Source organism: Camponotus vicinus, unplaced genomic scaffold, assembly GCF_025532165.1.
Source record: "Camponotus vicinus isolate PSW18456_S1 unplaced genomic scaffold, iyCamVici1.0 SCAF_13, whole genome shotgun sequence".
Lineage (NCBI taxonomy): Eukaryota > Metazoa > Arthropoda > Insecta > Hymenoptera > Formicidae > Camponotus > Camponotus vicinus.
The window spans coordinates 11,750,380-11,776,041 of NW_028141949.1; the positions used below are offsets into that span (position 1 = coordinate 11,750,380).

Consider the following 25,662-nt stretch of genomic DNA (forward strand, 5'->3'; position numbering starts at 1 on the left):
CGAATGTCACATTAGACTGAACACACGGTTGTGTCGACGAAAAACGATGACTACGCTTGCGCAGTTTTCACACCCCCAAGACTTCGTTCACATCTGTTATTCCGTGAGAAATAAAACATGTGTATAATTTTTTCGTATTAAATCGATTACTTAATAGGGCGATATCTTGATGAAACGATGTTAAATTGTGTGAATATACATATATATATATATATATATATATATATATATATATATATATTTTGTCTTATGCAGTCTTATGCAGTGTATACAATTATAGCTAAATTACAGAAGTTAAGTTGTAAAACATTTTCTCTCTAAACCTCTTTTTCATAAAAAAGAACTTTGAGAGAACATTTAAATGATTATAATTTAGACTTAAAAGAGAAGCTATATCAGCAAAAACTCTGTCACTTGTGTTGATACTAGTGGGAAAATGATCAGTATCGAAGATCAGTATTTTAGTCTCAATCGTGCTCTTTTGCTTATAGTTGGTCTATGGCCTTATCAAAAATCGAAATTTGCTCGACTTCAATTCATCTTCTTTTTTAGTATTCTGATAACCTTTATTATCTTTCAAGTATACATAAACATGCAAACATATATATATTTACGTATATGCATATTCATACATAAAAATTATATACATACATAAATATACATACGTAAATTATATACATATATATATATATATATATATATATATATATATATATATATATGTATATGTATATCAAATTTAATTAAAAATTACACAAACATATAAAATAGTGCAATAAATATTTTAAAATATTATATTCTGTAAGGGTATATACGCGTATATGTATATATATATATATATATATATATATATATATATATATACAGGGCGATCCTGAAAAACGTTATGTCTTTAAAATGACGTATTCCTGACACCATTCTAAGACAATTTTTCCTTTACCAAAATTTGATTTGAAGCGTAGTTTTTGAATTATGAGCAAAAATAGTTAGTAAATCACGCGTCGGGTACAGAAGGCAGGCAGGAGCGGCGCGGCGTGCCGCGAGCGCGGGCGCAGCTGACCGCCCGACGGGTGATTATCACCGCATGAGTCGCTAACTATTTTATCTTATAACATAAAATTATGCTTTAAATAAAATTTTGGTAAAGAAGAAAATGTCTTAGAATTACGTCAGAAATACGTGTTCCTTAAAATAACGTTATTTTAATAATGAAAAGTTGTTCCGGATCGCCGGCCGTCCGACGTTGCAATCAGCTGATTGCTACACGCGATGTGTGTATGGCGGAGTGTGTGCGTAAGAGAGAGAGAGAAAGAGAGAGAGAGAGGGAGGGTAGGAGGGACAGACATTCATACACACGCACGCACTTTTTTCTCGCTCTCTTTCTCTCTTTTACGCAACACTCATACACTCTCTCATTCAGTCTCTCACTCACACTCTCTCGGTCACTCACTCACTCACTCACCTGCTTACTCACTTGCTCACTAACCTTGTAGCAGCGTAGCGAATCTTCATGCTATGTATTGTTGTTATCTGCTGCACGGTTATGATTGCTAGAGATGCGCGACACATCGAAATTTTTTCGATTATTAATCTCACACTCGATTGACACAATATAGATTACACGATAACGAGTTTACTGTTTATTCACTCACTATTGATTTATCGATACCAAAAATTACTTTCAAAGAAACGCGAATGCAAACAACACATGACTCGACGCGAAGCGACGGACCGCGGAGACTGCGCGACCACAAGAGTTATGTTGCCAGAAACGCGACACGCGACATCTAACAAACGACTTGCGCGTGGCGCGTGATTGACGCGAGATAAGACGAACGATCGGCTAAAACCTTCGCATTGCGAATGCGGTAGAAAACATGAAACGTATAATGACATACTTAAAAAATTAATTATTTATTATAAATAATAACTATTTCTAATTATAATAAATAATTATTATTAAAAGTAAATTTATTAAAATATGGATTTGTTAAGAAATAAATAAGCTTAAAAACATGTTTGGGTAAAACTTTAGAAAAAGACATCAGGGTCGAATCGTCTTGACCTTGACATTGAGTAACTTGTCCTGAGTAACATTCAAAAGATTTTAGCTGTCGCTCGTTATTTATTAAAAAGTTATTAACAAAAGCGTATATACAACATGCGACTATACGAATTCCCAAGCAATGTTGATTTGACTTCTAAGAAGGTCAAGGTTATTTTAACTTTCTATGTAAAGCGAGGTCCATCCCACACCACCTAACTTAACCTCTGAGTCAGCGCGAAACGAAGTCTATTATTGTATGATTCCACATGGATTTGCAACTTTCTATGCGAAACGAGGTCTACCTCACACCACCCCTGAGTCAGCGCGAAACAAGGTCTATATTGTATGGTTCCACATGGGTTTGCAACTTTCCATGCGAAGCAAGGTCCACCGCACACCACCCCTGAGTCAGCGCGAAACGAGGTCTATTATTGTATGGTTCCACATGGGTTTGTAACTTTCCATGCGAAGCGAGGAACCATAGACCTCGTTTCGCACTGACTCAGAAGTGGTGTAAGGTGGACCTCGCATTGCATAGAAAGTTAAAATAACCTTGACCTTCTTAGAAGTCAAATCAACATTGCTTAGGAATTCGTATAGTCGCATACCCAGACAGCACAGGACATCCTATGGACATTCATTTTATGTCCATTTTACGTCCATGGACAAATGTACGTCCATCGTACATCCGATTTGAGACATCCGGCCAATATTCAGACGTCTACAAGATGTCCGGTCTTGGACGTCAAAGTTTCGCGCGAGCACGCAAGGATGTGTTAGTTCGTTCATTTACCACTACGCGACGTGCGATGCACTATCTTTCTCGTGTATTTAAGTTTTAGTTATAAGAATTATATAAAGTTTGCAAAAGGTAACAAATAAGATTAAAAATATACTGTTCAATTTAATTTCTGATCTAAATGCACGAGTTTCAGATATTAAATTGATTTTATAAGTCGGACCAGTAAATGTCCGGCGAATAAACGAAAATAATCCATTCATTACCTATTTAAAATGTAAAGTGCAATGTGCAAGTATAAATTATAAAATGTGTTTATTATAAATTGCTAATTACAAATTTTATATATAAAATTTTTATATGAAATTTTTATGTAAAATTTTATATGAAATAGATAAATTATATTATCATTTAGGGATTAAAGTATGTCCACCAATTTCATAAACAGATATACCACGGACATCCATTAAATGTCCGAAGAACGTAAAACGGATCATCTGTGGATATCCTCAATATCCTTAACGGTCGTCTTATGGATGTCCTTCGAATATTTGTGTGCTGTCTGGGATATTGCATATAATTTCTGGAAGTTCTTTTGTTAATAACTTTTTAATAAACATCGAGCGACGGCTAAAATCTTTTGAATGTTACTCAGGATAGTGACCTTGACAACATATGTCAAAGCCAAGATGATTCGACCCTGGTGTCTGTTTCTAAAGTTTTACCCATGTTTGCACCAGCCGATTCTCCTGAACAATGCAGCAGTTTAAAAAAAAATTTTGTTTTCTATTTCTCAAAGTCTATCTTCAGCATTTTGTAAAACATTTTTTGTAACTAAAATTTGGTTTTTTTGGTTTTTAAGAAGACTGTTTAACTTGAGCTCTTTTTAATCTCAATACGGTGATTTTTTACTGATTTGTTGTTATTGAAGGATGTTAAAAAATTTTGCTAAAATTTAGTGGCCCGTTTTTTGCGTGTGAGTGTATATTCAAGTAGCTAACAAAAATATCCAATGGATATTCATATACTTCCACGAACTTTGCGCCTCGCCGCTAGGTGGCAAAAAGGAAAGCACCTAACCCGAGAGTGGGATTCCATCTAAGGCAGTATATAAGGCCGCGGCACAGATCCCACGAGTCACAGCTTATCGGTCAAAAGGCGCAGACTACTATAGCCGGATCTCCTCTAGCTTTTGCGAGGAGCTCCAGAGCACCATAAATTAACCGCAAACGATTAATTTCTTTCTCGATGGCGAATTCCGTCATATATGTATCTATATATGAATCTATCCAAAAATAAATATCAATATATATGTTATTGTTACGTCCAGACCCTGGAATGGATGGGCCGTATAGAAGGACGCAACTTACTTACCCTGTGACACACTTTATTCGGGCGTGTGTATGGATCGGGTCGAACGAATGTGAAGGGCCTGACACAGGTCAGCGACCAAAGGTCTCTTTAACGCTGCGTTTTTAAGCCTATTCGTTCGATGGCCCCTTTTCGGTAAAGGAATTTAATCCTTGTTACGCGGGATGGGACCTAGTGCGATCTCAGGATTTAGGGAAGAGAACGGTTTAAATAATTAAATTATACATTAAATTAAAAATACATATATTATAAAAAAAATAATGAAAGAAAAATACATCTTAGCAGTTGTAGGTATGCGTGAGTGGGTATCTGTGTGTGTATGTATATATTCTCGCGGGTGTTACAATCGTTCGGAGGTTATCAGTCAGAATATACAGGGAAGAATTTACGTTAAGAATTAAATTCTGACTGGTTAATACAATATACATATAATTAATATAATATAAGAAAAAAAACAAAATAAAAAGTGAATGTGTAATAAAAATATGAATAACGCTTACTCATTAGAAGAAGTATAGAATTCGTCGCTTGCGCATATGTGTTATAGTTAGAATTAAAATTTTCTAAATTCGCTGAAACACAGGTCTAAATTAAAATACAATAATAAAATTAAGATAAGAGATTCGCCAAGTCTAAGTTCGAAAATTATTCATCTATTTCAACGATTTCTCCCAAAAGTAATGATAATTCAAAGGAAAATAATATGAAGAGAAAGGAAAAGATAATAATAATAATAATAATATGAGGATGGGAAATTAAAAGAAAACGAAAGGGAATCAAGAAAAAAATAGAAATGAAAAGATATATATATATAAAGAAGGCTGAAACGAGATATAATGATAGAAAACAATATAAATTCTCGGTAAATAAATCAGAAAGAGCTAATAAAGAGAAATAAGGAATTGTTCGCGAATCGCCTTACGGAGATTCCCGGCGAACGAGGAATTGTTCGCGAATCGCCTTGCGGAGATTCCCGGCGAACGGGGAATTGTTCGCGAATCGCCTTGCGGAGATTCTCGGCGAACAGGAAGAACAAGGAATGAGACTGGAGGAGAGGTGAGACAAGGATTGATTGATTGATAGTAATTAGTAAAAATTTAATGGTTATTAAACCGTTTAAAATTATTTGTCAGACATAGATTTTAAATTATGAGATAGTAAGATATGGGAAAGGGAGAAAATGAAAATTACTCAATTTTACTCACAAATCGTTGGCATCACAAAAATGAGTGCGTCCATAAAATTGCAATGGCTGAGGTCGGAGATTTATAACATGAAGAGCTGGGTAATGGAGATGTTCATCAGAAAATTCACACGATGCACAATTAAATGTTAACAAAATCATTTTCACTGTGATATAAAACAGATGAATAACTCAATTGCATAATGCAAGAAAAAAAAGGATCCCCGAGGCTATATAATTTTAAAATTGAATGACTGAATCTTGACTGGAGCTGTGAACTGAACTGTCAACTGCACTGCTGCTCGTTGGAAGAATTAGCGTACTGAACTGTCAACTGGAGTGTTAATAGCGCGCGTCGCGCCTTGCGCTTGCATTTTAAAGTTATTACTCCTCCTCCTTACTGGATGGTGGGAATCTTTTGTAATAATTTTAATACTCCCTTCTTAAGGACAAGGAGGCTGATTTTTGGGAGGAGAGGCGTTTCTTAAGATTTTTATTGGTTAAGCCCATTGGCTCGAGACTTAGCTCCATCCAGTAGAAAGTGGGAGTGAGCTGATTATCTTATCGCTTGATGATTTGGCGATTCGGAGAACGCTCGAGGGTGGCTTGTCGAACGATCGCACGTGCACTATCAATTTCAAGAATATTGCTGTATGTTTAGATTTTGACAATCTTCCCGAGAACCCGAGATCTTTATTTTAAAATTTCTTTAGATAGAGAGGCTTCGAACATAAAGCCGTACCAATAGATACGGGACAGTTAGAGTTTCTCATAACAATTTTTCATCTCATAATTCACGAATTTATTTAGAGTTTCGTTAACGCTATCTCGACTGGCCATTCCCTGAATTAGATTTGTTAAAGTTTAATAGCGATACACGCGGATTAGGTTGCGTTCTTCTACGCGTTATCATTATTCCTAAGAAGAATCGATTTACATTCCAAATGCAAGTCGATCCTTGATTTCTTTCTTCCACGAAATCGTTTCGAGGAAAGAAAAGAATCGTGGTGTCCACCGGACGTAACATTATAAATGTATCTATATACAGAGTGAGTCTGATAAAACGTCCACCGTGTTTTTCTCGAAAACGGTAAGAGATGGGTAGAAGACATCCATTATGAAAATTGTAGAATAAGTAGGGGCACATACTTTGATGACCTTGAATAACCTTGAATGTCCGTTTTTCACATCAAGAATTAAAAAAAAATTTTTTTTTAATGGAAAGGGGTACTTTGTAGTCACTCTATCGATAGTACTCAATGAGCTTAATAACTTTTGTATCAGTTTTTTTCGAAAATTCAACCGTTGTCAAGGTATCGACAAAATAATCGAGGAGCGATGAGTGTGTAGGCGCGCGGCGAAGGCTCTTCCCCTCTCCAATCACTGCTTCGCCGCGCGCCGCCATTATGTTACAGTGAGACCGCCTTCACCGCCACGCACTTCTAGCCACGCGCATTGGCCGATTTTCTTTAATTTATTTCTCGTTAATTATTGCGAATATTGCATAACTGTACAAGACTTTTCTTCTAACTTTGAGCCAATCTACCTTAATTTTTTTAAATAATGATCACTTTCATGACACCCTGTGTATATATATATATATATATATATATATATATATACATATATATATATATGTATATATACATATATATATATATGTATATAGATGTAATGTAATTATAAAAATGTAAAACTAATTTATATTAATAAAGAAATGCTCTCCCCGTAGAAAAGTTCCCAATTTTTATATAAAAATTCATTTTATTACAGTTTACAACATTTGTAACTTCAAAATGTACTACAAATTTCGTCCTTGAAGTATTATCTTTTGCATTTGGTTTCATTTGCATAATAATAAAATATCATTCATTTTGCATTAATAGTGAGACTGTAAGTTGATTATCTATTTTCATTTGTTTGAATATAAATGCTCCTAATATACAGCATCTTATATCCATTAATATTTTCGTACTTACTGCTATAAATGATGAAGATTCATTGAAATAGGTGAAAGATTTAATGGAACAGCTTCAACGTATCTTTAACGATTTGAAAGATAGTAATGAAATTGCCATCATAGAAAGATACGGAAGAAACGCAAAATATTACACGGCTATATTGACAAGTAAGTAATAACTTTTTTAATTTTTCCACTTTTCATTTTTGATAAATTTGCTGTTGGAAATTTCTTTATAAAAAAATTCCTGTAAATTCTCCAAAGTATTAAATTAATATATAAATTTAGAGATATAAATATAATACAGTACAGAATTATTCACTAGGCAAATAATATTTTCGAAATTAAAATACTTTTATTCTTTTATTTTATAATTATCTTCTTCAATTGTTTCCTCTCCATTGAGGAAGAAAAATTTTTTTAATATACTTTAAACATATAATTACAAAACTGAAAGATGAATTAATAATCGTTAAATATAATTATCGTATCGAAATATTTATAATAACTGAATGTATAATGCACTTCTAATTTTTAACGTCAATGTTAATTGAATTTAACCACTTATATTTAATCAGTCGTAAAAATTAAATATAATGTAATAGTTGAAAACAATAAATTATAATGCATGTATTTTAAATATACAATAATTTTTGTACACACACAGACACGCGCGCAAGCATGTGTGTGTGTGTGTGTATGCGCGCGCGCGCATTGTATATATATTAAAAAGAAATTAAATATGATTATCATACAAATACACACATACACATACATATACAGGGTGTTCGGAAATTCAATCGACAAATTTTCAGAGATTGTTGGGGGCACCATAAGAATCATTTTTTGCAAATGAACCTGGGGTCCAAAACGTGTCATTACATCGCTACGGCATACGGAGTGTTCGAAAGAGTCGGGACCTCGAAATATCACAAAAAATAGAAGTTTTACAAAAAATTGTTTTAAACAAAAGTTGTAGGGTGTAAAAAGGTCTATTTACTGGCAAAATCGGTGCCTGATTCAGCCAATGAAGGCAAGATCGGTGGCTGATCAAGCCGATGAAGGCAAGATCGGTGCCTGATCCAGCCAATGAAGGCAAGATCGGTGGCTGATCAAGCCGATGAAAGCAAGATCGGTGCCTGATCCAGCCAATGAAGGCAAGATCGGTGGCTGAATAAAAAGTGGAGGGTTCTAGTTCAAAAATTCAAGGTGGCCTTGTCGTGACCTTGGCGACGCCATCCAAGGTCAAACACATAGCGCCAGTAAATAGACCTTTTTACACCCTACAACTTTTGTTTGAAACAATTTTTTGTAAAACTTCTATTTTTTGTGATATTTCGAGGTCCCGACTCTTTCGAACACTCCGTATGCCGTAGCGATGTAATGACACGTTTCCGACCCCAGGTTCATTTGCAAAAAATGATTCTTATGGTGCCCCCGACAATCTCTGAAAATTTGTCGATTGAATTTCCGAACACCCTGTATATGGATATTTGAATTTAAAAAAATTTTGTATCAATTATTTTCTTTTACAATTCATTTATAATAAAGTAACTTAATATTTTAATTAGAGAATTAGAAATTTTATGATGGCTTGCGAATAACAATATTTAGTATTCATTGTTTGCAGTGTGTTCGTTATCACGAGCGCTCAAGTATGGCCGGATATTTTGCAAATTATTTCATCCGTAAACAAAACTCGATCACATCAATTACAGATTTCGATTGAATATTTTGTTGATAAAGAAAAATATTTCTATTATCTGTTACTACATATAAATGCAGCTGTTTGTATAGCGTTTATTGCAGTAGCAGCAACAGGGACAACGCTGATCGCATATTTCCAATATATGTGCGCAATGTTTGCAATTGCCAGGTAAAATAATAAACATAAAAATAAAATATTACAAATTTGAAATAAAAAAATTCTGTATTCTTGTTTGGTACAAATCTAAAGATTTATTCTGCAAAATATATATTATAACTATATGCAAAATTTAAATAATCTACCTATTAAAAAATGAAATTATTGTATAACTTATACATAGAAGGTCATATAATTATGTCTAAATTTAATGTCTAAGTTTAGCTTTGTTTTAAAAAAGTAGCTTTAAGTAATGTATAGTTAAGTAATGTAAGTAATAATGAGATTAGAATATAAGAAGAAAAAAAATCATTTTTACATTATTTAAATTTTTTTGGTTTTATCTTTGTGTAATTACGAAAATACTATGTTCTTTTTATTGAAATATGCTTTACCACTATTGTAATACTATTTCGTCAAAATTGTAATTCTATAACTTTGCGATTATTATTTAAGAAGTCACTATATACATAGATATACATAGATAAATAATCTCACAATTATAGTAGTTAAATTATTTACAGTTACCGTATCGAGAACGCAATAATGATTCATATATCGCAAGATATTATCCTGCAGAACAGGAATTTAATTTATATGAGCATAAAAAGTGCTGTAGATATTCATCGAAAAGCTATGGAGTTAGTATTTATTTTATAATACATATGTGTAAAATATGCACAATAATAATTTGTTGCATTTAAAGGTTCTGTACATATTTAGTATCTAAATTTGAGATATCATTCTTCTTTTTAATAATATTTGGAGTGATGACTTTAAGCCTGAATATTTTTCGAGTAAGTTTAATTTTTTCTCTTTTTGATTAGTAAATATATTTACTGAGTTACATAACATTCTTTCTTAGTTTTGATATTAATATACTTGTAATCGCACTTTTCAACTCATACACACACACATACACTCGCGCGCGCGCGCGCACACGCATACGCCAACAATATTTAATGATTCACACAATAAAAAAGTATGAAATTTAAAATAATTATAACATAAATAACATCTCTCTTATTTATTTCTCCTCCATTATTTTTAAAATAATTAATTAAGATAATTTAATTATTTAAATATTTAAAAATTTATTTAATTATACCCCTAAAACATAGTTGTAAATCATTTATAATTACAATGTAATGTAAGATTCAGGATACAATATTTTTATAATTTTATGTATCACATATGTATTTTAATACATGTATATATCTTGATATATATATTAGGAGTATAATTAAGTTCCCGCCGCTCATAAATAATTAAATGGCTCCAGCTGCAAATGTAGTGAAGTTAGGCATTTGTCAATAAAATTGAGTGCGCAAAGATTCATTTTTTGTAAAAGAGATATTTTGTGAATCGATTTAAAATTAAATGTGATAAGTTGTTTTTTCAACATGTACTTCTTCACTACTTTGATTTAAATAAAACTACAGCTGAAGCTCATCGATTGATTTCTGAAACAGTCACGGCTGACCACTATCAACAACAATTATACCGATTGAATGATGAATTGATGCGAAAAAGACCAGTGATCGACGTAAAGTGATTCTTTTGCATGACAACGCGCGACCTCATGTTGCAAGAATTGTAAAAGAACTATTGGAGCTCGAATGCGAAGTTCTCCCGCACCAACCTCTATTCTCCAGACTTGGCCCCATCGGATTATTATCGGCCCTTTTCCGATCAATGCAACACGCGCTCACCGATACACACTTCTCCATTTACGCAGAAGTCCAAAAATGCATCGATCATGGATTGCTTCAAAAAACAAGTCGTTCTATCGTCGCGGAATCCAACTTTTGTAAAAAAGATGGGAAAAAGTCATAGAAAACAATGGATTATATTTTGATTAATATATTAATTCATTTTCTTATTGAAATAAATGCATTTTTCAAGTAAAAAAACGGCGGGAACTTAGTTATACACCTAATATTTTATGTATGTATGTGTTTTATGTCTTTTTCTAAATGTTTTTCTGAATTATATGATAAAATTATAAATAAAATAATAGAGGAATTATAAATAGAATTGTGTCTGTAATATTTTGAGAATTATTGAAAATGAGATTTCGATATCAAGGCTAATCTCGTTTCTTATGTCGATATTCGAATTAAAATCAAGACAAGATTTTTAATTTAGTTATCAAAACAGTACCAAATCGAAAGTTGTCAAGATTATTGATTTTTATAAAGACTAAAATCCCTCTAAGAAAAACCTTACAAAGGTAAAAAAATACGCCATGTACATAAAAATACTCTACCTTATGCAACAAAATGTTAATAAAAAAGTCCTTAAAAATAATTTACAGTCATTTTCCCTAAAAAAAATCATTTTTCTAAAGAAATGAAACCTCAAAAAATGATTTTTCTAAAAAAACACTAAAAAATAAAATATCAAAACTAAATATGAAAACAATAATTACTATTAGCCAAGTACTTAAGAGCAATTTGTAAATTTGATATATTTACCGTGAAATCAATCTTACATTGTAAAAATATTATACATAAATTCTCCCTAAGAAGTTAAAACGCATTTTATTTTTATTCAGAGAAACTTGGTTTATAAAATCGACACTCACTAAATGAGAATTAGGATTCTTTTAATCCATAAAACATTTTTTACATAATGTATAATTAAACAAAATGTTTTACGCAAATTTTAAATCGCACTGTCTTTAAATCGAAGTAAGTAATGAACACTTGGCATGTTCGCGGATCGAAAAATGTTTAATCAAACACAGATTAAACATTTAGTTACATAATGTTTAAAATTTTACATTTTATTGAGAATATGTTTATAATATAAACGATCCGGGCACGTCAAGTTTTCATTATTTACTTCGATTTAAAGACTGTGCAATTTAAAATTTGCGTATTTGATATTTCACGGCAAATATTACATCAAATTTATAAATTGTTCTTAAGTACTTGGCTAATAATAATTATTGATTTTATATTTAGTTTAGATATTTTATTTTTTAGTGTTTATTAGAAAAATTATTTTTTGAGGTTTTATTTGTTTAAAAAAATGATTTTTTGAGGGAAAATGACTGTAAATTATTTTTAAGGACTTTTTTTATTAAACATTTTGTTGCACACAAGGTAGAATACTTTTATATACTTGGCGTATTTTTTTTACCTTTGTAAGGTTTTTTTTAGAGAGATATCACATCTTTTTATAAAAATTTATATCTTTTCTGCAAAAAATATATATATTAAACGCATTTCATCGCATATAAGGTGGAATATTTTTTATGTACTTGGTTATTACTATACGAAATTTTAAAATAGTTTTTTTAGCAGTCTTATCTAACGGCATAGGTTTTATATTTTTGTGGCACATCGTTCTTAAAATATTAGATTTCACCCCCAAGGGGTGGTTTTTAAAAATTGTTATTATACTGTGAATTAGTCTTTTTACAAGTCTTATCTAACGGCATAGGTGTTATATTTTTATGATACTGCATTTCTGAAATATTAAATTTCACTCCCAAAGGGTGGTTTTTAAAAATTGTTATTCTACGGTAAATTAGTCTTCGGAGAAACCTTGAGGACACAAAACCCTGACACGTCAAAATACGTAAGAAGTGAAACGTAGTCGGTAAGGAAATCGACTAATCAGAATTCTTACGTTTTCTTACATTTTAATATGGCTGCCTTATTACTCAATCATGATTGGTCAATTTGCTTTCTGACTACATTTCACTGCATACGTTTTTTTATGTGCCAGAGCCCTAACGGCGTAAGTCCCATATTTCTGCGACGTATCATTTTCGAGTTATTATTTTTCATCCTCAAGGAGTAGTTTTTGAAAATTGCTTCTATGAGGGATAGTTTTTGGAAATTGTTACTATATGAAATTACTTTTTTTTTATTTAACAATAGAAATATTTTGACGGCTCCGTTTCTAAGATATTAAATTTCACCCCGAAGGGATGGTTTTTGAAAATATGATAAATTAATCTCTCACACGTATGTACACACATATACAAGGTGTTCGGAAATTCAATCGACAAATTTTCAGAAATTGTTGGGGCACCATAAGAATCATTTTTTGCAAATGAACCTGAGGTCGAAAACGTGTCATTACATCGCTACGGCATACGGAGTGTTCGAAAGAGTCGGGACCTCGAAATATCACAAAAAATAGAAGTTTTACAAAAAATTGTTTCAAACAAAAGTTGTAGGGTGTAAAAAGGTTTATTTACTGGTGCCATGTGTTTGACCTTGGATGGCGTCGCCGAGGTCACGACAAGGCTACCTTGAATTTTTGAAGGGCTACAAGAATATGCAATAAAAAGTGGAGGGTTCCATTTAAAAAATTCAAGGTGGCCTTGTCGTGACCTTGGCGACGCCAAGGTCAAATACATGGCACCAGTAAATAGACCTTTTTACACCCTACAACTTTTGTTTGAAACAATTTTTCGTAAAACTTCTATTTTTTGTGATATTTCGAGGTCTCAACTCTTTCGAACACTCTGTATGCCGTAGCGATGTAATGACACGTTTCCGACCCCAGGTTCATTTGCAAAAAATGATTCTTATGGTGCCCCCGACAATCTCTGAAAATTTGTCGATTGAATTTCCGAACACCCTGTATATATATATATATATATATATATATATATATATATATATACAGGGTGATTCTAAATAACTTTATGGTTTTGCAAAAACCATAATCTTGACCGAATTCTAAGACGATTTTTCCTTTGGCAAAATTTCGTCCGAAGCTTAGTTTTTGAATTATTAAAGGAAGTAGTTAACGTATGACGGGTCGAATACAAGAGACAGGCAAGGGTGGCGCGATTCACCGTCAGACGCGGGTGCTTACGCGGGGCGCCTGCTGCGATCAGCTGGTCGCTATACACATACAGACAACACATGCGAACACATACATTCTCTCTCTGTCTGTCTGTCTGTCTGTCTCTTTCTCTCTCTCTCTCCCCCCCTCTCTCGCTCATTCGCTCACTCACCTGTTTTTTTTTTTTTTTTTTTTTTACAAGAGAGGGGAAAATGCATTTTATGCATACCCACCGGTCGATCCAGTGAGTTATGTGGGATTCGAATACCAAGTCGAATTACCAACTCGGTACTCCTTACCCACTAAAAACCCCTCTCTTTTCACGAATTTCCTTTGACACACTGTCCCTCTGACTTTCCGAGATCTGTTTTCACATAACGTTAAAAAATAGTTATTATTACCTTGTTCGATGACTTTTGATGTATTGCTGTAATTGCTTGAAGGAGAAATGAATTTTCCGATAGATCGTACGTTCTCAAATTTAACGTAGATATCACGTTGCAAAAGACAAGAAATCCACACTAAATTATTAACAGAAAGTTTTTCTTCTTTCATGAACTGTATTCTTTTATAAACTTTAACGTAATCACATTTATTTACTCACTCGATGAGACGAGAAATTTACTAATGACTCTATCACTAATCACTATTAAACACTGTCGAATAATAACTGTTGGCGATTAAAAATCACTCGATGAAAGAAACACGCGCGGACACGTTACTACACGACGCGACGAAGCGACAATGCGACGATAATTACTCGGCGACTGCAAGCAGTTTTTTGTCATGGTAGGTTGCGATAGGTTAAGGTACTACTGGTGCTATCGAACGCGATCATGTGTTCGATTGAAGAATGCGGTAAACATAATAAACATTTAACATATTAATATTATTATTATCATGGATGTGTGTGATATCCATACATCGTATGATATCAACTTAAAAATTAATTAGATTAAATAAGTGTTTTTAAAATATTTATTACTTTTACTATTATCTTAAATAAATATTTAATATTAATATTTTATATGATAATAGTAAAAGTTATAAATATTTTAAAAACACTTATTTAATCTAATTAATTTTTAAATAGATATCATACGATGTATGGATATCACACACATTCATGATAATGATAATATTAATATGTTAAATGTTTATTATGTTTACCGCATTCTTCAATCGAACACATGATCGCGTTCGATAACGCCAGTAGTACCTTAACCTACCGCAACCTACCATGACAAAAAACTGCTTGCAGTCGCCGAGTAATCGTCGCATTGTCGCGTCGTCGCGTCGTGTAGTAACGTGTCCGCGCGTGTTTCTTTCATCGAGTGATTTTTAATCGCCAACAGTTATTATTCGACAGTGATTAATAGTGATTAGTGATAGAGTCATTAGTAAATTTCTCGTCTCATCGAGTGAGTAAATAAATGTGATTACGTTAAAGTTTATAAAAGAATACAGTTCATGAAAGAAGAAAAACTTTCAGTTAATAATTTAGTGTAGATTTCTTGTCTTTTGCAACGTGATATCTACGTTAAATTTGAGAACGTACGATCTATCGGAAAAATCATTTGTCCTTCAAGCAATTACAGCAATACATCAAAAGTCATCGAACAAGGTAATAATAACTATTTTTTGACGTTATGTGAAAACAGATCTCGGGAAGTCAGAGGGACAGTGTGTCAAAGGAAATTCGTGAAAAGAGAGGGGTTTTTAGTGGGTAGGGAGTACCGAGTTGGTAATTCGACTTGGTATTCGAGTCCCACATAACTCACTGGATCGACCGGTAGGTATGCATAAAATGCATTTTCCCCTCTCGTAAAAAAAAAAAAAAAAAAAAATTACAGGTGAGTGAGCGAATGAGAGAGAGAGGGAGAGAGAGAGAGAGAGAGAGAGAGAGAGAGAGAGAGAGACAGACAGACAGACAGACAGACAGACAGAGAGAGAATGTATGTGTTCGCATGTGTGTCTGTATGTGTATAGCGACCAGCTGATTGCAGCAGGCGCCCCGCGTAAGCACCCGCGTCTGACGGTGAATCGCGCCACCCTTGCCTGCCTCTTGTATTCGACCCGTCATACGTTAACTACTTCCTTTAATAATTCAAAAACTAAGCTTCGGACGAAATTTTGCCAAAGAAAAAATCGTCTTAGAATTCGGTCAAGATTATGTTTTTGCAAAAACATAAAGTTATTTAGAATCACCCTGTATATATATATAAATATATATATATATATATATATATATATATATATATAAACATATCACACGTATGCACGCATATGATTTTGTCTCTTAAAGCATTTTGCATATCGAAGCAATAAGTAGCGTATATGCATAATGTGAACGCCGCTTGAGGGACAAACTCGCTTTGCGTGCGTGCGTGCGAGTATATGTATGTGAGTCTGAACCTAGAAAAGAAAAAGAAGAACAAAAAATGTTACAATTCTGATATTCGATCATCATTTCTCAGGATTGACTGCACCGATTTTATTCAAACTGGTCGCAATCGAAAGCTTATATTCACATTAAATCGAAAGCTTATATTCACAATAAAAAAAAATCGAAAGCTTATATTCACAATAAAAGTGTAGTTAGATTTTTTATTATGGCTTTAGTTTATTAAAATATCTTAAATATCTTAAATATAAATATCTTAATCGAAAATTTACTTAACGTGAAATTCTGGATAAGCTACTTGGTAACGCCGCGTCGAGTGATATATGTATTTGTATATTAGATGAGAAAGAAATCACACTATACAGGGTGTCAGGCAATTTTTGACCTTCACGAAGTAAGAAGATAGATTGGCTCAAATTAAGAAGGAAGGTACTATACTATTTTGCGATATTCGCAATAATTAACGAAAAATTAATTAAAGAAGATCGGCCAATGCTCGTGGCTAGAAGCACACGACGGCGAAGGCGGTCTGACTGTAACATAATGGCGGCGCGTGGCGAAGCGGTGATTGGGGAAGGAGCGATGAGTGTGTAAGCGCGTGGCGAAGGCTCCTCCCCTCCCCAATCACCGCTTCGCCGCGCGCCCCCATTATATTACAGTCAGACCGCCTTCGCCGTCGTGTGCTTCGAACCACGCGCATTGGTCGATCTTCTTTAATTAATTTTTCGTTAATTATTGCGAATATCGCAAAATAGTATAGTAGCTTTCTTCTTAATTTGAGCTAATCTACCTTCACACTTCGGGACTGTCAAAATTTCCCTGCCATATATTCCCTGTATTATACAAATTTAAAATCTTTATTTAATAAATAAAAACATTTATATTAAAAAATTTAGAAACAATATAATAAAAAAGAATATAATAAAGTAATATACAATTGACTATTGACACCATACGTACATGATTCTCTGATTATACATATATGTATATATGTAATTCTGCATACTGGCTTCACTGCATGCAACTGCTATTTTAAAAGAACAATGAAAAAGAAATGTGTGTGTGTGTGTGTGACAAATTAAATTTTCATTCAAGACAAGATAATATTTTTGCGAATATTGTCTTGTGTTGCGTTTTATACAACTATAATTTAAAATCGGTTTAAAATAAAATTATAGGATACATATTTATGTAAAGATTGACAATTGACATTTAATTGCGAATTTGTCATTATATACATATATGTAATAAAATAGCATACAAATAAGATGTTATATGTTATAATATATAATTATATCTTTTGCTATTTTAGTACAAGCACTTTTATTCATAAATATACTTGTAATTTGAAACTAATTTGTAATTAAATAAATTTAATTTTGTAACTGTAGAGTAGTAGATCTATGTGTGCTTGTGTTCATGCCTAGATTATATGTTATGATTATATGACGCTAAATGGAAGTCTAGTTTCCTTATTGTTACTAATCTAGTTACTTTATATACTTTCTGCCTTTTCTTTCCGGCAAGTCACGCGAGTGCACGCTAGCTTATCATTCAAGTCTTTCTTCTATTACTTTTCTAAATTGTACTTGATACGAGCAGTGCCGAATCTAGTAAATAGTCCGTGTAATAATAACTAAGATTATTATTCAGTCCAACCTGCCGCTTTCCTAAAAGTAACAAACTTTATTGTATATCGTAAATTTTCTAAATGGATTTTTAGCGAAGGAAAAAGAATATATCTCAAATTGTCTGTTAGTTTTTTCAGATCGCATCATCAACATGTAATATTGACGAACTTTTAATATCCTTTATAGCTGCATGTATTAGTCTTTTATACATGTTCGTAGCAAACTTAGTCGGACAAGAAATTACAGATCACTATAATTATATATATGTTGCTGCGTAAGAAATATTGTAATTTATAATATATGTGATATCGTTTTACGAATTTAATAGTAAAAATGAAAATTAATATGTACAACAAATATATTCATATGCTGAAAATTACTTAAAATGAAAAATTCTTATATTTCTCAGGTTATTAATTTATTATGTATCAATGTTACATGTAGATATAAAATTCAATGGTATATAACTCCGCTAGAGATACAAAAGCTGATATTGATTCTCATACAGAGAAGCAACAAAACTTTTGGTCTGAATATTGGTGGATTATTTATAGCATCCATTCAATGTTTTGCCTCGGTAAAATTTTATACATAAATTTTATATATCAAATTGAATGTTATAAATTTGAAAAAAATTGAAAAAAAACTATAGTTCAATCATTTTTCATTACAGCTAGCAAACACATCTTTATCCTATTTTACAGTCATGTATTCTGTGCGACAATGATACAAAATATGCATCAAATTATGCAATTATGTAATTATGTTACTGAGTCACATATTACTCGAAAGCAATTAAACGAAAAAATAAATAATTATTTTACTGTCAATAACAAATATATATTTATTCTTTTGCATTGTAAATTTTAGTAAATAAGATAATGCATGCAATATACAGAGTCCCATTTTAACTTTCAGGTCAAAATATCTTAATTTCACAAGATTTTAGAAAAAAATGTTTCAGACAAAAGTTGTATAGTTTCAAGGGGAGCATAAGATAGTGGCAATTATTTGACCTTGGATAGTCATTTGAAAGTCACGTGAACATTACCTTCAAATTCTTAAATGGAAACCCTCATTTTTCATTGCATATTCTTATAGGGAAGAAAACATATTGTTGTTATTAAGAAAAAATATGTAATTGTTTATGGCAAAATTGATTCCTCTCATTATTTTGTACATAAAAGTATTAAGGTAAGATAACCGAAAAATGAATATTTTACTAGATATATATTTTGTGGTTTATGTAAAATTAAAAAATTATTTCAAGGAATTTTAGAAATTATTTCCTTATAACTCGAAAAGTACTCAATGAAATAATATTTTATTATAATGTTATGGAAAGCTCTCGAGGTAAGCTACAAGAATACGTAAAATAAAAAAATAGAGGTTTCTGTTTAAAAAATTGAATGTGACCTTTATGTGATCTTTCAAATATGACTAGCCACTATTTTATATCCCTCTTGAAACCATACAACTTTTGTCTAAAACATTTTTTTCTAAAATCTCATGAAATTAAGATATTTTGACCTGAAAGTTAAAATGGCATACCCTGTATATATTAATACATATATATAGTTCTCGTGAAGGATGTTACATATATTTAATTTTATAAAAATAACAGAAAAGATTTCTAAAAAACTGTTACTTTAAGCTTTCTTATATTTTTTAAACATATTTTAATTGTTTATTTAAATAATTATACAAATTTTTATATTTCTAATATACAGGGTGTCATGGAGATTTTAGCCCATACGAAGTAAGGAGGTAGATTGGCTCAAATTAAGAAGGAAGGACTTGTACTGCTTTGTGATATTCGCAATAATTAACGAAAAATTAAATAAAGAATATCGGCCAATCTGCGTGAGTAGAAGCGCGCGGCGACGAGAGTCGTCCCACTGTAATCCTATACTAGGCGCGCGGCGAAGCGATGGGCGGATCGCTCTCCGAGACATGATGATGGCGTGCGATATATCGCAATACCGCGCCGAAAAATGACCGGTCCTTTTAGTGGCGAGAAAATGATGCGCTATCATTTCCACACCACCTTGCGGTAGATAGCATGGTGCGCTTTTTTTATAGTGGTTTCCCCCATAGGCCTATTCCACTCTCAATTTAAATATTTGTGAAAATTGTTTAAAATGGCGTTACTGTACGCTGAATGTATCGTAAATGTAAAAAATTGATGATGACAGTACCTTCACAAAAATTGATCCGTGGTTGAAAATCCCTCGATAAAATGTGTTACACACGTTGGTAATGATACGGACGTAATCCATTACACGTAAAGCGTGATGTACCGCGTATCGCGAAAAACCAAATTCATGTGCCACACGACGCACGCTAGTTCCAGGATTTTCATAAAATGCTTCAAGAATCCTTTCTTCATCTCGTACATGAAGACGCACTGCTGGACTGGTTATCCCGATATTATGCACGCTACCCAGTTTCACATAATTATTGCACAACTCGTAAAACTGTACGTTCACTTGGCTTTCGTGCACGCCCGGAAAATCATTCCACGTAAATTACGGCCGCGCGATAAGTATTTTCTCCCGCTAGCCCGTATGCCACAATCATATCCGTATATTCCTGCAGAGTACACTTCATTTTCACTGTTAATTTACTACGCGAACACATGATTTTTACTAAAACTGTCTCAGCTCTCGCAGGCTGTTGCCAGAGTGCATACGCCAGCAGCACGCAACTACAGCTGAGCGGACATGTGAGTGTAAGCGTACGTGTGAGTTCGGCGCCTGCGCATTATGATTACACTCACATGTCCGTTCAGCTGTAGTTGCATGCTGCTGGCGTATGCACTCTGGCAACAGCCTGCGAGAGCTGAGACAATTTTAGTAAAAATCATGTGTTCGCGTAGTAAATTAACAGTGAAAATGAAGTGTACTCTGCAGGAATATACGGATATGATTGTGGCATACGGGCTAGCGGGAGAAAATACTTATCGCGCGGCCGTAATTTACGTGGAATGATTTTCCGGGCGTGCACGAAAGCCAAGTGAACGTACAGTTTTACGAGTTGTGCAATAATTATGTGAAACTGGGTATCGTGCATAATATCGGGATAACCGGTCCAGCAGTGCGTCTTCATGTACGAGATGAAGAAAGGATTCTTGAAGCATTTTATGAAAATCCTGGAACTAGCATACGTCGTGTGGCACATGAATTTGGTTTTTCGCGATACGCGGTACATCACGCTTTACGTGTAACTGATTACGCCCGTATCATTACCAACGTGTGCAACACATTTTATCGAGGGATTTTCAATCACGGATTAATTTTTGTGAAGGTACTGTCATCATCAATTTTTTACATTTACGATACATTCAGCGTACAGTTATTAACGGCATTTTGAACAATTTTCACATTAAATTGAGAGTGGAATAGGCCTATGGGGGAAACCACTATAAAAAAAGCGCACCATGCTATCTACCGCAAGGTGGTGTGGAAATGATAGCGCATCATTTTCTGGCCACTAAAAGAACGGGTCATTTTTTGGCGCGGTATTGCGATATATCGCACGCCACCATCATGTCTCGGAGAGCGATCCACCCACCGCTTCGCCGCGCGCCTAGTATAAAATTACAGTGGGACGACTCTCGTCGCCGCGCGCTTCTACTCACGCAGATTGGCCGATATTCTTTATTTAATTTTTCGTTAATTATTGCGAATATCACAAAACAGTAGAAGTCCTTCCTTCTTAATTTGAGCCAATCTACCTCCTTACTTCGTGAGGGCGAAAATTTCACTGACACCCTGTATATATTTCTATTATATATATTCCTAGGGCTTATGGCTTGTGAAGGCCATATGGACCCCAAGTCCATTGTAAAGTATGCTCTTAAGTTAGTAGATGACATATTCGGACTTGAACCTTTTCTATAATTCAATTTAATTATCTGACAGTGAGAATAGAATTATCTCAGTCGGTATTAACACTTCCTAGACAGTAATTGTAACACAGAATTCAATTAAAAACGACATGGCAACCAAACGGACTCCACATACTATTTAATGTTGAATTTTTAGTGGTGGTAAGTCGATTTCAGTTTTTTGTTTAAATTAATAAATTACAGTTATAAGATAATTATGAAATATTACTCATAAAAAATATTTTTATGGCAAATATTTTATCGTCAGGGCTTACGTCTATCGTTTCAACTAATTGTCGAGGTGGATATGAATACTAAAGTAACAAAGCAAAGAGTAGTTAATAAAACTCGTGCAAGATGCAACTTCTGCCTTAGATCTGACGATTACAAAGTCAGAATGTTTTGCGACATTCGTCGAAGAGCAGTATGCGAAGAACATATTTTGTGCTCCACTTGTCACAAATGTAAAAAGTAAAATTTGTCTTCTATTACGAATTAAATTTATTATCATATTTTAGTCGTTTTATTACAAACTAAATTTATAATCATATTTATGCAAATAAAATTAATTTATGCGAACAAATTTTTTATACAATATTTTCTTTCACTTTTCCCATTTTTTAATCTTTATAAATTTTCCACATTTATATGTTTAAAATAATTATACTTTTTTAAAAGAATGCAATAATAATTATATTTTTTTGATAGTTTAATGTACCTTTTCAAAACGCCCTTTGAATTTTTAAAATCGTTTAATTAGGGAGAAAAATAATCATTTTTGCTTAAAAACAAGCATTTTTGCATTTTTCCAATACTTTTTTTTAAAACTATTTTTCACCAATTTCACAATTTAAAATTGAATTTAATATACATCATTCTCTTCCTTAAAAATGGAGGAGATTTATCTATGTTAAAACTGTACTCTATATATACAGGGTCTTCAAAAAGTCCCGGAACGCTAAAATATTTCGAAAACGATCAACTATAATGAAAAATATGTGAGAAACAAAGTTGTAGGACTAAATAAAATGTACCTAATGATGATAAGAATTTGACCTTGGATAAAGTACTCAAGATCATATGAAGGTAACCTTCAATTTTTTAAATGGAACCCCCTATATTTTATAACATATTCTTGTAGCTTATCTCAAAAGCTTTCCAAAACACTATAATAAAGTATTTCTTCATTGAGTACTTTTCGAATTATGAGGCTTGAAATAATTTCTTAATTTTACATAAACCATAAAATATCTAGTAAAATATTCATTTTTCGATTATTTTACCTTAATACTTTTATGTACAAAATAATGAGAGGAATCAATTGGTGTAAAGAAAAAACATAGTTGTTTTTAAGAAAAAATATATAATTTGCAATTAACAATTCCATATTTTTTCTTAAAAACAACTGTATGTTTCCTTTACACCAATTGATTCCTCTCATTATTTTGTACATAAAAGTATTAAGGTAAGATAATCGAAAAATGAATATTTTACTAGATATTTTATGGTTTATATAAAATTAAGAAATTATTTCAAGCCTCATAACTCGAAAAGTACTCAATGAAGAAATACTTTATTATAGTGTTTTGGAAAGCTCTCGAGATAAGCTACAAGAATAAGTTACAAAATATAGGGGGTTCCATTTAAAAAATTGAAGGTTACCTTCATATGACCTTTTTTCTTATTTTCTTTTTTTTTTTTAATACGAGAGAGGAGAAAATGCTGTTACGCACACCCCTCCACCCCGGCATTGCGGAGGGGTAGTGCGGGAGGCCTATTTAACGGTCCCTACCCGCTAAAAACTCCTCTCTATCGCATCCTTCCTTGTTTCGGTTGAACCAGGAGCCCATTCCCAGTTTCGCACAATCCCCGGGCTACTGGTTTGACAACCTCGAGTGCTTATCAGCACATCGTCCTAGTCCGGGTATCGCTTCTCCTCCTGACTACCTACCCTCCCCCTCCCTACCCCCCATCTTTATTGATCACCCGCCCGCCCGCTTCCCCCCAGACCCCCACCATTTCTCCAATCCCATACCCAACCTCCCTTACTTTCATATGACCTTGAATACTTCATCCAAGGTCAAATTCTTATCATCATTAGGTACATTTTATTTAGTCCTACAACTTTGTTCCTTACATATTTTTCATTATAGTTGATCGTTTTCGAGATATTTTAGCGTTCCGGGACTTTTTGAAGACCCATATACAGGGTGTTCGGAAATTCTATCGACAAATTTTCAGAGATTGTCGGGGGCACCATAAGAATCATTTTTTGCAAATGAACCTGGGGTCGGAACCGTGTCATTACATCGCTACGGCATACGGAGTGTTCGAAAGAGTTGGGACCTCGAAATATCACAAAAAATAAAAGTTTTACAAAAAATTGTTTCAAACAAAAGTTGTAGGGTGTAAAAAGGTCTATTTACTGGCGCCATGTGTTTGATCTTGGATGGCGTCGCCAAGATCATGACAAGGCCACCTTGAAGTTTTGAAATGGAACCCTCCACTTTTTATTGCATATTCTTGTAGCCCTTCTCGAGACCTTTTCAAAGCACTAATTTTACCAACTTTAAGTAAGCCGTTTCGAAGTTATTGAAGTTACAAAGTTTTTTCTGATAAGTCGACGACTGTAGCTATCGTATTATTATCCGCGAATGAAGGTAGAAGTGGTAAATGATGGTGGATCTACTTTTATATCTGACCGATGCGTATGATATTTTGGGTCATTTTTTATTACAGACATTTGAGCAAATAAAAACCTTCATTTTTTGTAGACTTGAGTATGTATTCCAAACAGTACTGTTGTGCATTGTTGTTAAAGCACGTATCCGATTGAAATCATCATCTAGAAAATAAAGTATTTTATTTCTGATTTCTAATATGCAATAAAGAGTGGAGGGTTCCATTTTAAAAATTCAAGGTGGCCTTGTCGTGACCTTGGCGACGCCATCTAAGGTCAAACACATGGTGCCAGTAATTAGACCTTTTTACACCCTACAACTTTTGTTTGAAACAATTTTTTGTAAAACTTCTATTTTTTGTGATATTTCGAGGTCCCGACTCTTTCGAACACTCCGTATGCCGTAACAATGTAATGACACGTTTCCGACCCCAAGTTCATTTGCAAGAAATGATTCTTATGGTGCCCCCGACAATGTCTGAAAATTTGTCGATTGAATTTCCGAACACCCTGTATATATAGAATACAGTTTTAACATAGATAAATCTCCATTTTTAACAAGGAAGAGAATGATATATATTAAAAGCAATTTTAAATTGTGAAATTAGTGAAAAAATATATATATATAAATATATATATATATATATATATATATATATATATATATATATATAGAGAGAGAGAGAGAGAGAGAGAGAGAGAGAGAGAAACATAATCAATTTCAATTTTGTTTTTTAAGATTACAAAGAAATAAGTATTGCAGTATAGAAAAGTATTATATATAAGTATTATATATAAAAAATAAAAATATTATAAAATATACCTTCATAAAACAAAATAATAAGTCGAAAGAATCACACTTTGCACACAATATTTTATAGTAATGTGATGATTGTAAAATATTTACCATAAAAGATAAGGTGTACTTATAAATGTCATATTAGATTGAAGCACACAGATATGTGCTGCCAAGAAATGACAACGCCTGCGCAGCTTTCGCACCCCAGGACTTCTCTCGTACATTTTATTTTATGAGAAATGAAACATCCGTCTAATTTTTTCGCATTAGATCGATTACTTAA

The 25,662-nt window shown here is 33.0% G+C and overlaps 1 protein-coding gene across 1 annotated transcript; it reads left to right on the forward strand.

The window, feature by feature from the left end:
* The first annotated feature begins 436 nt into the window (after positions 1–436).
* Positions 437–18,810, forward strand: LOC145964194 (uncharacterized). The gene is made up of 9 exons (XM_083086664.1): positions 437–580; positions 7,114–7,233; positions 7,351–7,468; positions 8,915–9,176; positions 9,689–9,805; positions 9,871–9,961; positions 18,140–18,285; positions 18,456–18,588; positions 18,685–18,810. The coding sequence occupies exons 1-9, from the start codon at positions 437–439 to the stop codon at positions 18,736–18,738; spliced, it is 1,185 nt and encodes a 394-aa protein (XP_082942790.1). The 3' UTR covers positions 18,739–18,810.
* Positions 18,811–25,662: the final 6,852 nt, after the last annotated feature.

Excerpts from the sequence above, each read along its gene's own strand:
- LOC145964194 (XM_083086664.1), top strand. The coding sequence starts at position 437 with ATGATCAGTATCGAAGATCAGTATTTTAGTCTCAATCGTGCTCTTTTG. Across the intron at positions 7,234-7,350 it reads TTTGCATTAATAGTGAGACT|GTGAAAGATTTAATGGAACA; the intron begins GTAAGTTGATTA and ends TCATTGAAATAG. Across the intron at positions 9,962-18,139 it reads TAAGCCTGAATATTTTTCGA|TTTTTTCAGATCGCATCATC; the intron begins GTAAGTTTAATT and ends ATTGTCTGTTAG.